Source organism: Schistocerca cancellata, chromosome 3, assembly GCF_023864275.1.
Source record: "Schistocerca cancellata isolate TAMUIC-IGC-003103 chromosome 3, iqSchCanc2.1, whole genome shotgun sequence".
NCBI classification, from domain to species: Eukaryota; Metazoa; Arthropoda; class Insecta; order Orthoptera; family Acrididae; genus Schistocerca; species Schistocerca cancellata.
The window spans coordinates 951,802,223-951,816,682 of NC_064628.1; the positions used below are offsets into that span (position 1 = coordinate 951,802,223).

The following is a 14,460-nucleotide window of genomic DNA, read 5'->3' on the forward strand; positions in this document are numbered from 1 at the left end:
AAACTTTGTGGCATGAATAAACAGTTGAAACTTAATTCTCATAATTTATTCTGCAAACACAGCTGCGGGAGCATCAGAACACCAAAGAATGATGTATGCTGAGACTTGGATTTGGACATATATTTGTGTTTCCAGCAGTTGCTCTATAACTGAGGCATCTGAGAAAACTTCAAGAGCCAAAATGGCAACTGGTGATTATCCTACAGAGAATACCCAATACAAAAATATACATACTCTTCCCAAGTTCTGTTTTGGCATATGACTCCAATCATCGTAAATTATTGAAGCAAGATAATTCAGTTGCAGAGGAATTGTACAAATATACTGAAACACAAGTGAAGATTCTGAAAGAGAACTCAACTCTCAGGAGAAGTTGTTACTCTACATTCCAGCTGATCCCTGTACAGCTCTCCTTACAAGCATCGCCAGTGTATATAATGCACAAGGAGAAAACATTCTGTAATGAGTCAGATCACAAACTGAATAGCAATGGGGTAAAGTGCTGGTCTCAAAAACAAGTACTTTGCCCCCAAATTTTTCACCAACTTTTGTTTTCTACCATGGAATACTGAAGTATTCGTCCCACGCATTCTGTTATTATTGTGCAACTTGAAATGTGATACTTACTTTGGATCTAGGTGGTCGAAGTCCCTGAGACATAGTTCTCGTGTGTCGTGAGAGAGGTATATTGTGTCCACGTCCTATGAAAAGGACAATTACACATTTTATGAAAATGCAAACATAAACAGTTATGTGTGCAATCAGATTTTCTCAGTGTGAATGATTAATGGTGTTCTTTACAGTGTTGTGTCAAGTTGCCAATTCCATTTTTATGCACAGTGTTCTGATGATTGACCAATTCACTCATATGGCAAGATCAATATTGTGATGCAAACATCAACTTTTTGGGACAGCAGACCTGAAGACTACGTCAAAATGACGATATCGAAAAACCTAATAAAATGGGACAGAAATTTCAAATTAACCACAGCTTTGGACCTCTCACTCAATTAACGTCTTGTGGATTGTATCATCCACCACAGATGGAATATACAGAGAAGGTGCATTTTGTGGAATAACAATGTGGGCTCTGAATAAAAAATTAATATCAAAAGGCGTAGAGAGCATTGGGAACCAACCTCTGCTATAAACAGTTGTGTAGTAATACTTCACAGTCTCGTTGGAGTAACAAGCACTCATTACACAGCTCACGGCAGCTGATTGAACGACCAGGTCGATCAGCAAAATATTTTGTATAAAATGGAATCGGCAACTTTGATGGACACTTGAAAATATATCAATAATAAAAAGTAACATTCTGTTATCAAGCTAATAGCCTAGTTAAGTAGTACACTACTAATGCCAACTAAACAAGAAAAAAAGAATACGTAAACGGACATATCAAAATTTTAATCTGCAATTAATGACTTCCTTTAACATACAATTATGACTGCGTCTGAATAACTGAATGACATGACAAAAAATAAATGATAAGGTAAAAGCTAATATAGTAAGAAGACACGGTAACAGTGCATCTTTATGTTAGTTCCATCATAGTAAAGTGAAATAAAACAAAACATACCCAGGACACCTCCTCCCGATAAGGCATATTGTGGTAATCACACATGCAAGCATACTGTGTGGAGAAGCCACCGCATGGACCGACAGCTGTGGCACGCCCATCACTGGGACTATCTTGCAGGTACTGGTTTCGTGACTCTGGCACCACTTCTATCCTCCTGATAATATGCCTTTAATGAAAAAAAGCCTGTTAACAATAAGAATATATGATACTGCTTACAAACTGAAGTAGATGATTATCATCTATTTACTGACTTTAAATTAGCTATCAACTTTTTAGGCTTTTTGGTCAAATTGGTTGGCAAAATGTTATATCAAATTAACTGAATGCTGCTCAGATTATTATTATTATTTGTCTTTTCATATTACTATTAATATGCTCTGTTTATCTTTTTCTAGGTTTTGTCAATAATGCTTCAACTTCTTTAAATATTGGATGTGGTTCCCTTTCCTAGCCCTCCTAAATATCATAACAGTATTGTGAAGTCTAAAGTGAATTGAACACTGCTTTGAATTTTATTTAATTGTGCTCCAAATGTCCATCCCTAGTGCTGAATATTTGATGTTGACTGCTAAGATACTACACAGTTTGTTTCCTCTCACTCTTGTTACACATTTTTTTCTCTTACTTTTCTTAACATTCCTTATAGCAGCTGTAGTAACTCATTTTATACGAGCCTTATGTTTACTGATACCCTCTTCTAAGTGAACTGATGTGAGAAGCTTAGATCTGTTTGTTACTAGATCAAAGATATTGCTGATATGAGTCTGTTCTATTGCAAACTTCTCAAATTACAGTGGGGGAGGGGAGGGAAGTAATGTCTGGCCCCTGTAACAGTTCTAACCATATGATTCTTCCACTCTGTAGCTCGCAAGCTGAAGTCTCACCCTATCACAATAGCATGACCAGGAAACTTAATCTCAACATTCCGCAAGTTCTCTCTGAAACATTCTGTCACTGTAGCTCCAAATGCAAAATACCTATAAGATTCGACTACCATGTTTGAGACATCTTTGATGCTTACCTATACACAGATTATTTCATATTCACAATCTGTAATAACTGAAATAAAGGGCGCATATGCAAACATGGAAAAAAATTCATAGATTTCTACCGGATTTTCCAATAAAAAATACACTTTCTCCCGAATGAAAACATACTTTCTCCCCTGTTAACTGACAGTATATTTTCTCTCGGAACTGTGTAACTTATCAATCCTTCGAATACTAATGTACTCTGTGTTCCGCTTTATGGCAGGTCTTGTCATCAGGGAAGCCTCATCAGAGAGGTCCAACCACATGAGTGTCTAGGGAAGTGATTCCCGTTGCCTTCCACTGATGATGATGAAATGATAATGAGGACAACACAACACACAGTCCCTGAGCGGAGAAAATCTCCAACTCAGCCGGAAATCAAACTCGCGTCCCTTGGTGTGATAGACCGCCATGCTGACCACTCAGCTATCGGGGCGGACAATCCTTTGAATGGTTATGATTTCACACATGGGCGTTGAATTTCCCGGTGCTTTATAAAGCGAAGCTCGGGGGAAAAAACACATTTTGGAAAGATCTTTAATTAACAGCAACATATATTGTGCATATTTTCAAATTACGAAAGCATAAATTTGAATTCCCCCAACTACCGCATATTACTTTCCAAACCATTGAAATCAAGATTGCAATGCACTTTTGTAAGCAGTTATAGCTCACGTCACATGATCTCGCAAGCCAATGACAGCGGATATCCAAAGCTTAGGAGACATGATGTAGTCCGCCAATAGCAACATCACTGTTAAGTAGACCGAACACACAAACAGGAAAAGTTAATGGTTTAAATTAATACATATAGTGTTGCTACAAGAAAAGCACAGCTTTCACATATAATATTGTGTCTCTAAGGTCAATACACTGCAAGAGAAGCTAATCTTTCATACATAATGTTGGTCTTTTATGCGCGTCTTACACTGTAAGATATATAATAAAAATGTGCCAGTAAAATTTATAACAACATAAATGTCTGATCTTCTGGGTTCGAAATTCTTCTACATGGTTAGTCATCAATGAGTTGATTTTTAAATGAGATTCAAACGCTCTGTGATTTAAGATATTCATCATGTACAGGGTGTTACAAAAAGGTACGGACAAACTTTCAGGAAACATTCCTCAGACACAAATAAAGAAAAGATGTTATGTGGACATGTGTGCGGAGACGCTCAATTTCCATGTTAGAGCTCATTTTAGTTTCGTCAGTATGTACTGTACTTCCTCGATTGACCGCCAGTTGGCCCAATTGAAGGAAGGTAATGTTGACTTCGGTGCTTGTGTTGACATGCGACTCATTGCTCTACAGTACTAGCATCAAGCACATCAGTATGTAGCATCAACAGGTTAGTGTTCATCACGAACATGGTTTTGCAGTCAGTGCAATGTTTACAAATGCGGAGTTCGCAGATGCCCATTTGATGTATGGATTAGCACGGGGCAATAGCCGTGGCGCAGTACGTTTGTATCATGACAGATTTCCAGAACGAAGGTGTCCTGACAGGAAGACGTTCGAAGCAATTGATCGGCATCTTAGGGAGCACGGAACATTCCAGCCTATGACTCGTGACTGGGGAAGAACTAGAACGACGAGGACACCTGCAATGGAAGAGGCAATTCTTCATGCAGTTGACGATAACCCTAATGTCAGCGTCAGAGAAGTTGCTGCTGTACAAGGTAACATTGACCACGTCACTGTATGGAGTGTGCTACGGGAGAACCAGTTGTTTCCGTACCATGTACAGGGTGTGCAGGCACTATCAGCAGCTGATTGGCCTCCACGGGTACACTTCTGCGAATGGTTCATCCGACAATGTGTCAATCCTCATTTCAGTGCAAATGTTCTCTTTACGAATGAGGCTTCATTCCAACGTGATCAAATTGTAAATTTTCACGATCAACATGTGTGGGCTGACAAGAATCCGCACGCAATTGTGGAATCACATCATCAACACAGATTTTCCGTGAATGTTTGGGCAGGTATTGTTGGTGATGTCTTGATTGGGCCCCATGTTCTTCCACCTACGCTCAATGGAGCACGTTATCATGATTTCATACGGGATACTCTACCTGTGCTGCTAGAACATGTGCCTTTACAAGTACGACACAACATGTGGTTCATGCATGATGGAGCTCCTGCACATTTCAGTCAAAGCGTTCGTACGCTTCTCAACAATAGATTCGGTGACCAATAGATTGATAGAGGCGGACCAATTCCATGGCCTCCACACTCTCCTGACCTCAACCATCTTGACTTTCATTTATGGGGGCGTTTGAAAGCTCTTGTCTACGCAACCCCGGTACCAAATGTAGAGACTCTTCGTGCTCGTATTGTGGACGACTGTGATACAATACACCATTCTCCAGGGCTGCATTAGTGCATCAGGGATTCCATGCAACGGAGGGTGGATGCATGTATCCTCGCTAACGGAGGACATTTTGAACATTTCCTGTAACAAAGTGTTTGAAGTCACGCTGGTAGGTTCTGTTGCTGTGTGTTTCCATTCCATGATTAATGTGATTTGAAGAGAAGTAATAAAATGAGCTCTAACATGGAAAATAAGCGTTTGTGGATGCATGTCCACGAAACATATTTTCTTTCTTTGTGTGTGAGGAATGTTTCCTGAAAGTTTGGCCGTACCTTTTTGTAACACCCTGTATTCTTGCACATAGTTCAACTTGCGTAAAACGAACTTTACTTTGAAAGAAACACTTTTCAAACAATTATTCACAATATTTTCCCGCAACCTGTTAGAAATAGGTTCGTTTCAGCAGTTGCCAGGGAGCGCCAGATAATAGGCGCCACGGCGCTTACACAGCTATGACGACGTAGGCGGCCCATATGCTCGTACGTGTCAAATATTAAAAGATCTTACATTATGTCATAAAAGAAACCAGACATCAGAGGATACTCCAAGAGCATCAGAATTTTGTGACCCATACTAAAATGTGCAGATTTGAAGTGCACATTCGTATGTCCAGATTCCCAGTGAAGTGGGCCTAGACCTGATATTAAGCTTTTCAATGTGGCTTTCGCGGTGTAATTTTCGTTGGAGTACCAGTACTGTGTTATTTCATGTTTGGTTCTTTATTATGGCATAATGCCATATGTGCTAGAAGATGAAAACATGCACTTGAAATGCAGCGAACAGTTCAAGCTAGCCAACAGTGTGGAACACTTCTTTTCAAATATATTGACTGCCTCAGCGGAAAAGATTAAGAAAAGAAAATTTCTTTAGCAAACCGACAAAAATAACTTCATTGTTCTGCAAGGCAATTAATGCTTGACAGTCAGAAAGATGGAAATAAATAAAATCTGAAACTAATAACATGTCTTAGCCTTCCGTAACTATGTGAATGTATTTTAATTCACTTTATAGCTCCTAGCCACAGAAGTCTGTTTTGTTTTCATTTGACGTGAGAGCAGTAAACGAAGAGGAAACAGCAAAATCACTAAATGTAAACACGGGTGACATGGAGACTACCCACTTCCAGACTCTAACTCAGACTACTCTGCGCATCAGGCCCTGATCAACGATATTTCCGAACTGGGGCAATACTAGATAGTGGCGCCATTGCCCGTTCCCCTCCCCCTCCCCCTCCCCCTCCTCCTCCCTCCATCGAGCGTTTGAAATAGGACGTCAAAATTTTTTTTAAGAAATCGAATTTTCAAAAATATGTTCACTTTGTAGCGCACATCTTTCTGAAGAGTCTGACGCGTAAAACATATGTATTCGAGGAAAGACATGTTATTTGGTCTTACGTGTGCCAAAGTGCAGTGCCATGCCTCTTCACACAGCATTCTTCTATAGCACATCACTGTATTTTGCTCTGTGGAATTGAAACATGTATACTTTGTAATGGATGCCTTCAAACTACACTCAGGACAGTGGAAATTAAAATGTTTTGTGGTGCATCTCTTGCTTCCAGTCGACCAGCTTGACACCCTGCCGCTATTATTATTATTATTATTATTATTATTATTATTATTATTATTATTATTTTTTTAAGAACTCTTCAGAACATTTGCACTCCTTATTCCCTATTAGCTAACAACTTAGTGCTTTGTGTGACATAAAAATAAATATGGGATACTGAAGCCAGTAAAGACAAGAGACAAGCAAGACAGTACACATTTCTTCAATCCTTAGCTCCTAGAATTTTATTCCTCTACTCTTGCTACAGCTTTAAATAGTGTGCTTTCCTTTCTCCGAAAGAATCTATTACTTCACCAAAGTTAGTAAAACATTTTGGTACATGAAAAATCGAAATGTCATTGTCTAATGTTGAAATAGCTGTTAATACAAAAAGGACCCCAAGACTGGTGCGATTTCTCGATCTGATTATGTGTATTTTGTCACTGTCTGCTAGATGAAACAGAATAGGCCCACCTATTTCGTTGCAGTAATTGTAACACACACCAAATAAGAGAGACTGTTTTGGCACAAATGGTCATTTTTTATAACGCGACAGAATATAATTCATGCAGTACCAATATCAAATGCCTATTGGACCTACTACAATCAAAAAGCTTTAGGTTAGGGAATAGTTTCACACTTCATTCATATGCTCCATTTCTCAGGCATGAGATTGAAAAGTATTAGTATGAAATTTTTATACAAATTGGGAATCATCATATTCTTCCATAATTTATGTGATGACTCGTTTCTTCTCCTTCCTCGTTCTAACAAACAGTCTTGTCATCACTAATTCTGTAACTATTCCTGCCAATGTCAAAGCTTATTCTCCGGTTAACTTTCCTACACCGAGAAGATAACACGTAATCTTTCTTACCTGTCATTCCTCTTAGTCTTTTATTTCCACTCTGGTATTCTAGATCTATGGATTTTGCTAGTAATTACAACAACGCTCATTATTCACAAACCCAATGAACCACATAATGAGACAGCAGCTGGCATTCATCCGTTCGGCTTTACTCCACTCAGCTCATATAGCCCCTTTTGTCTGCATGGAAGTTTGTTTCTAGATGCGACGAGGATTCCCTTGACAGAAACATCATGTACACTATGCACGCATTTACAAATAAACTTATGATTCATTCAGAAATCGACTTAGAATGTGTTCAAAAATCGACAGGGAAGCTTTTCAAAGTCATATGAATAATCGATAACCAACGCTGAATGATGGACGCTTTGCGAAACAAGGTTATTTTTTCCTCAAGAAAATGAATTTCACCCCTCCCCCTCCCAGACCTGGGCCTACTGCACATGCATGATTCTGACAGCTTGGCTCCCAGTAAATTTTTTCCCAGTAGCATCTTCCTGCGACCGCTTACACAGCCAACAGCCACATTTCTGTAGCCAGAAGCGGGAGAAGGTGCTAACCAACTGGGCATGTGCATGATCCCGCTAGTAACTGCTAAAACAAATTTAGTGTAAACAGTTGTGATGTCACGCTCATCGGAGCCAATTTGTTGTTGCAAAGCATTACTTAGTCTTCTTAAAGCCTTTGACACATTTTGTTGTTGGCAGACGCTTGTATGCGCACAGTGATTTGTTGTTGCATATGGCGCATTTGCTTCGCAATTTCCGTTTTATTTTCGTTTTATCTCTCATTCATGTTTTATTGCTACAGTATTATTCTGCAGTAGTGGGATACAGAAATATCCTTTGTTAGAATATCGGTTCTTCCAAGTCAAAATTACAAAAATTTAACTGAAAACAAAAACAGTGTAAAATTCCTGGTTTTTCCCAGTTTTCTTCCAAATGAAAAAATTCCCGGATTTTTCCCGGGTCTCCCAGTTGTCCCGTGTTGTACACACCCTGAAATAGATATTATGCATTTCTTTACGACAATAAGTGCACTTCCACCACTTACATACAACCTAGGCTTGCAATATATAGGCTGTTCATTTTAACTGAAGACATTGACATATCTCAAAACTACAGAACTGATAAAAAAATTATAACTCCAATTTGTTTGTCTTGGAGGAGAGGGGGACATGACGAGACACTCAACCCGCCACCCCAACCCGTGCATGGCTGGCAGGGGCAACGTTGACATCTTCAATGGGATCCCCAATTTTGCCGGTTATGATTCCACAGTAAAATCTACATTCATTTCGTGTGATGCATTTTCTTCATTTCACCACCATAATTTACTACATGCTACTCAATAGTCCTCGAATATTCAGTAGCACATGGGAACCCACCTGCATGCTGTGAGGATAGGACAGGCCAGTATTTCACAACTTCTAAATGGAAACCACATTCACAATGTTGTATTATTCTGACATATCAAATCGAGAACTACTCTATGCACCACTCTGGCCGTGTAGTAAACTACGACCTATTATAAAAGGCGTTATACGGTGACCGGAGCTCACATATTGTACAGATCCAGAAAAGATAGTGGCTCCAAATATTACAATACTTGTGTAGTGTTTATTGCCTGCACACTTACTTATCCAAGGTGTATATGTGGACAAGGAAAAAAATCTCAGAATTTTTCCTGGATTTCCTCTTTAAAAATACATTTACTCCTGGGCAAAAATACACTTTTTCTGTGCTAAGTGACAGTATACTTTCCCTCGGAACTAGGAAAGTTATCAGTCGTTTGAAAGGCTACGGTTTGATACACCGGCATAAAATTTCTCACCAGTTCAGAAAACGAAACTCAGGGAAACATTTTTTGCCAACGATCTTTGATGTGCAGCAGCATGTATGCTGCATATTTTTGTATTACAAAAGTATAAATGCGAATTACACCAAACACTGCATGTTACTTTCTGAAGCATTGAAATTGAGATTGCAATGCGCTTTTGTAAGCCAGTCACAGCACGTGTCACGTGATCTTGCCAGCCAATGACAGCGGATATTCAGAGTAAAGGACCCGTGATGTAGTCAGTCAATAGTACCATTAACGTTAAGTAGTGCAAACAAACAAATAGGAAAAGTTAATGGTTTAAATTAATATACATAGTGTTCTACAAGAAAAGAAAAGCTTTCACATGTAACATTGGTCTCTATCGTTTGTGGGGACTTACAACCAATGGTTCACACCCAAATAATATTGCTACCCTACCGCAGCGAGAACAGCTGTATCTTTGCCAGGACTCTCATGCTTACGACGGATTGTCTAAAGTACTGTGCTGTACATGTTAGCCCTGTATTTATCCATATTTGTAATTTTTCCTTTAGGACTGGTCAGTTTCCTGAGCGATTAAAGTACTCAGTAGTAAAGCCGCTCTACAAAAAAGGGAGGAAGGGATAATGCAGAACCGGCCGTTGTGGTCGAGCGGTCCTACGCGCTTCCGTCTGGAACCACGCGACCGCTACGGTCGCAGGATAGAATACTGCCCCGGGCATGGATGTGTGTGATGTCCTTAGGTTAGTTAGGTTTAAGTAGTTCTAAGTTCTAGGGGACTGATGACCTCAGAGCCATCTGAACCATTTTTTTGATAATGTAGATAATTTTAGACCTATTTTATGCCATCAGTGTTATTGAAAAGGCTGTGTATGTAAGGCTAATTGATCATTTTATATCGCACGATTTGCTATCAAATGTACAGATCAGCTTTAGAAGTCGTTTAACAACTGAAAATGCTATATTCTCTTCTCTCTGTGAGGTACTAGATGGGATAAACATATTTAAATATGTCTGCTTGTGTCTGTATATGTGTGGATGGATGTGTGTGTGTGTGTGTGCGCGCGAGTGTATACCCGTCCTTTTTCCCCCCTAAGGTAAGTCTTTCCGCTCCCGGGACTGGAATGACTCCTTACCCTCTCCCTTAAAACCCACATCCTTTCGTCTTTCCCTCTCCTTCCCTCTTTCCTGATAAGGCAACAGTTTGTTGCGAAAGCTTGAATTTTGTGTGCATCAAATGAAAGTGCTGGCAGGTCGACAGACACACAAACGAACACAAACATACACACAAAATTCAAGCTTTCGCAACAAACTGTTGCCTCATCAGGAAAGAGGGAAGGAGAGGGAAAGACGAAAGGATATGAGTTTTAAGGGAGAGGGTAAGGAGTCATTCCAGTCCCGGGAGCGGAAAGACTTACCTTAGGGGGAAAAAGGACGGGTACACACTCGCACACACACACATATCCATCCACACATATACAGACACAAGCAGAAATATGTCTGCTTGTGTCTGTATATGTGTGGATGGATATGTGTGTGTGTGTGAGTGTGTACCCGTCCTTTTTTCCCCCTAAGGTAAGTCTTTCCGCTCCCGGGACTGGAATGACTCCTTACCCTCTCCCTTAAAACTCACATCCTTTCGTCTTTCCCTCTCCTTCCCTCTTTCCTGATGAGGCAACAGTTTGTTGCGAAAGCTTGAATTTTGTGTGTATGTTTGTGTTCGTTTGTGTGTCTGTCGACCTGCCAGCACTTTCATTTGGTAAGTCACATCTACTTTGTTTTTAGATATATTTTTCCTTCGTGGAATGTTTCCTTCTATTATATATACATATATATATATATGAATATAATAGAGGGAAACATTCCACGTGGGAAAAATATATTTAAAAAGAAAGATGATGAGACTTACCAAACAAAAGCGCTGGCAGGTCGATAGACACACAAACAAACACAAACATACACACAAAAATCTAGCTTTCGCAACCAACGGTTGCCTCATCAGGAAAGAGGGAAGGAGAAGGAAAGACAAAAGGATATGGGTTTTAAGGGAGAGGGTAAGGAGTCATTCCAACCCCGGGAGCGGAAAGACTTACCTTAGGGGGAAAAAGGACAGGTATACACTCGCACACACACACATATCCATCCGCATATACACAGACACAAGCTTCAGGGATTCCGGACTGGAGCAGATTCGTTTGCCACGAAGACCTAGGCTGTAGGGAAGGGACCGTTTGATGTGGAATGGGTGGCAGCTGTCGTAATGGAGGTACTGTTGCTTGTTGGTGGGTTTGATGTGGACGGACGTGTGAAGCTGGCCATTGGACAGGTGAAGGTCAACATCAAGGAAAGTGGCATGGGATTTGGAGTAGGACCAGGTGAATCTGATGGAACCAAAGGAGTTGAGGTTGGAGAGGAAATTCTGGAGTTCTTCTTCACTGTGAGTCCAGATCATGAAGATGTCATCAATAAATCTGTACCAAACTTTGGGTTGGCAGGCCTGGGTAACCAAGAAGGCTTCCTCTAAGCGACCCATGAATAGGTTGGCGTACGAGGGGGCCATCCTGGTACCCATGGCTGTTCCCTTTAATTGTTGGTATGTCTGGTTTTCAAAAGTGAAGAAGTTGTGGGTCAGGATGAAGCTGGCTAAGGTAATGAGGAAAGAGGTTTTAGGTAGGGTGGCAGGTGATCGGCGTGAAAGGAAGTGCTCCATCGCAGCGAGGCCCTGGACGTGCGGGATATTTGTGTATAAGGAAGTGGCATCAATGGTTACAAGGATGGTTTCTGGGGGTAACGGATTGGGTAAGGATTCCAGGCGTTCGAGAAAGTGGTTGGTGTCTTTGATGAAGGATGGGAGACTGCATGTAATGGGTTGAAGGTGTTGATCTACGTAGGCAGAGATACGTTCTGTGGGGGCTTGGTAACCGGGCTTGGTAACCAGCTACAATGGGGCGGCCGGGATGATTGGGTTTGTGAATTTTAGGAAGAAGGTAGAAGGTAGGGGTGCGGGGTATTGGTGGGGTCAGGAGGTTGATGGAGTCAGGTGAAAGGTTTTGTAGGGGGCCTAAGGTTCTGAGGATTCCTTGAAGCTCTGCCTGGACATCAGGAATGGGATTACCTTGGCAAACTTTGTATGTGGTGTTGTCTGAAAGCTGACTCAGTCCCTCAGACAACACCACATACAAAGTTTGCCAAGGTAATCCCATTCCTGATGTCCAGGCAGAGCTTCAAGGAATCCTCAGAACCTTAGGCCCCCTACAAAACCTTTCACCTGACTCCATCAACCTCCTGACCCCACCGATACCCCGCACCCCTACCTTCTACCTTCTTCCTAAAATTCACAAACCCAATCATCCCGGCCGCCCCATTGTAGCTGGTTACCAAGCCCCCACAGAACGTATCTCTGCCTACATAGATCAACACCTTCAACCCATTACATGCAGTCTCCCATCCTTCATCAAAGACACCAACCACTTTCTCGAATGCCTGGAATCCTTACCCAATCCGTTACCCCCAGAAACCATCCTTGTAACCATTGATGCCACTTCCTTATACACAAATATCCCGCACGTCCAGAGCCTCGCTGCGATGGAGCACTTCCTTTCACGCCGATCACCTGCCACCCTACCTAAAACCTCTTTCCTCATTACCTTAGCCAGCTTCATCCTGACCCACAACTTCTTCACTTTTGAAAACCAGACATACCAACAATTAAAGGGAACAGCCATGGGTACCAGGATGGCCCCCTCGTACGCCAACCTATTCATGGGTCACTTAGAGGAAGCCTTCTTGGTTACCCAGGCCTGCCAACCCAAAGTTTGGTACAGATTTATTGATGACATCTTCATGATCTGGACTCACAGTGAAGAAGAACTCCAGAATTTCCTCTCCAACCTCAACTCCTTTGGTTCCATCAGATTCACCTGGTCCTACTCCAAATCCCATGCCACTTTCCTTGATGTTGACCTTCACCTGTCCAATGGCCAGCTTCACACGTCCGTCCACATCAAACCCACCAACAAGCAACAGTACCTCCATTACGACAGCTGCCACCCATTCCACATCAAACGGTCCCTTCCCTACAGCCTAGGTCTTCGTGGCAAACGAATCTGCTCCAGTCCGGAATCCCTGAAGCATTACACCAACAACCTGACAACAGCTTTCGCATCCCGCAACTACCCTCCCGACCTGGTACAGAAGCAAATAACCAGAGCCACTTCCTCATCCTCTCAAACCCAGAACCTCCCACAGAAGAACCACAAAAGTGCCCCACTTGTGACAGGATACTTTCCGGGACTGGATCAGATTCTGAATGTGGCTCTCCAGCAGGGATACGACTTCCTCAAATCCTGCCCTGAAATGAGATCCATCCTTCATGAAATCCTCCCCACTCCACCAAGAGTGTCTTTCCGCCGTCCACCTAACCTTCGTAACCTCTTAGTTCACCCTATGAAATCCCCAAACCACCTTCCCTACCCTCTGGCTCCTACCCTTGTAACCGCCCCCGGTGTAAAACCTGTCCCATGCACCCTCCCACCACCACCTACTCCAGTCCTGTAACCCGGAAGGTGTACACAATCAAAGGCAGAGCCATGTGTGAAAGCACCCACGTGATCTACCAACTGACCTGCCTACACTGTGATGCATTCTATGTGGGAATGACCAGCAACAAACTGTCCATTCGCATGAATGGACACAGGCAGACAGTGTTTGTTGGTAATGAGGATCACCCTGTGGCTAAACATGCCTTGGTGCACGACCAGCACATCTTGGCGCAGTGTTACACCGTCCGGGTTATCTGGATACTTCCTACTAACACCAACCTATCCGAACTCCGGAGATGGGAACTTGCTCTTCAATATATCCTCTCTTCCCGTTATCCACCAGGACTCAATCTCCGCTAATTTCAAGTTGCCGCCACTCATACCTCACCTGTCATTCAACAACATCTTTGCCTCTGCACTTCTGCCTCGACTGACATCTCTGCCCAAACTCTTTGTCTTTAAATATGTCTGCTTGTGCCTGTATATGTGTGGATGGATATATACAGACACAAGCAGACATATTTAAAGATATATATGTATATATAACTTTTATTTCTTGTTAAGCAGCTTTCACTCGGCTAATACTCGGCAGAATTCAAACCTTAGTTATCCCGCGTTTATTCTTCGGTTAGGCGTTATTATGTGTTCGTACAACGCATTTTCCATGCTACTCCCAGAACTGCCAGTCAGG

The 14,460-nt window shown here is 41.8% G+C and overlaps 1 protein-coding gene across 1 annotated transcript in view; it reads right to left on the reverse strand.

Annotated features, from left to right (window-relative positions):
* The window catches only part of LOC126176014 (F-actin-uncapping protein LRRC16A), a 573,185-nt gene that overhangs the window by 290,127 nt on the left and 268,598 nt on the right, over positions 1–14,460 (reverse strand). The window contains exons 6-7 of the mRNA XM_049923133.1: positions 1,583–1,751; positions 628–701 (exon numbers count right to left, since the gene is read on the reverse strand). Coding sequence (XP_049779090.1) covers positions 628–701; positions 1,583–1,751 — 243 coding nt within the window. The remainder of the gene's footprint in view (positions 1–627; positions 702–1,582; positions 1,752–14,460) is intronic.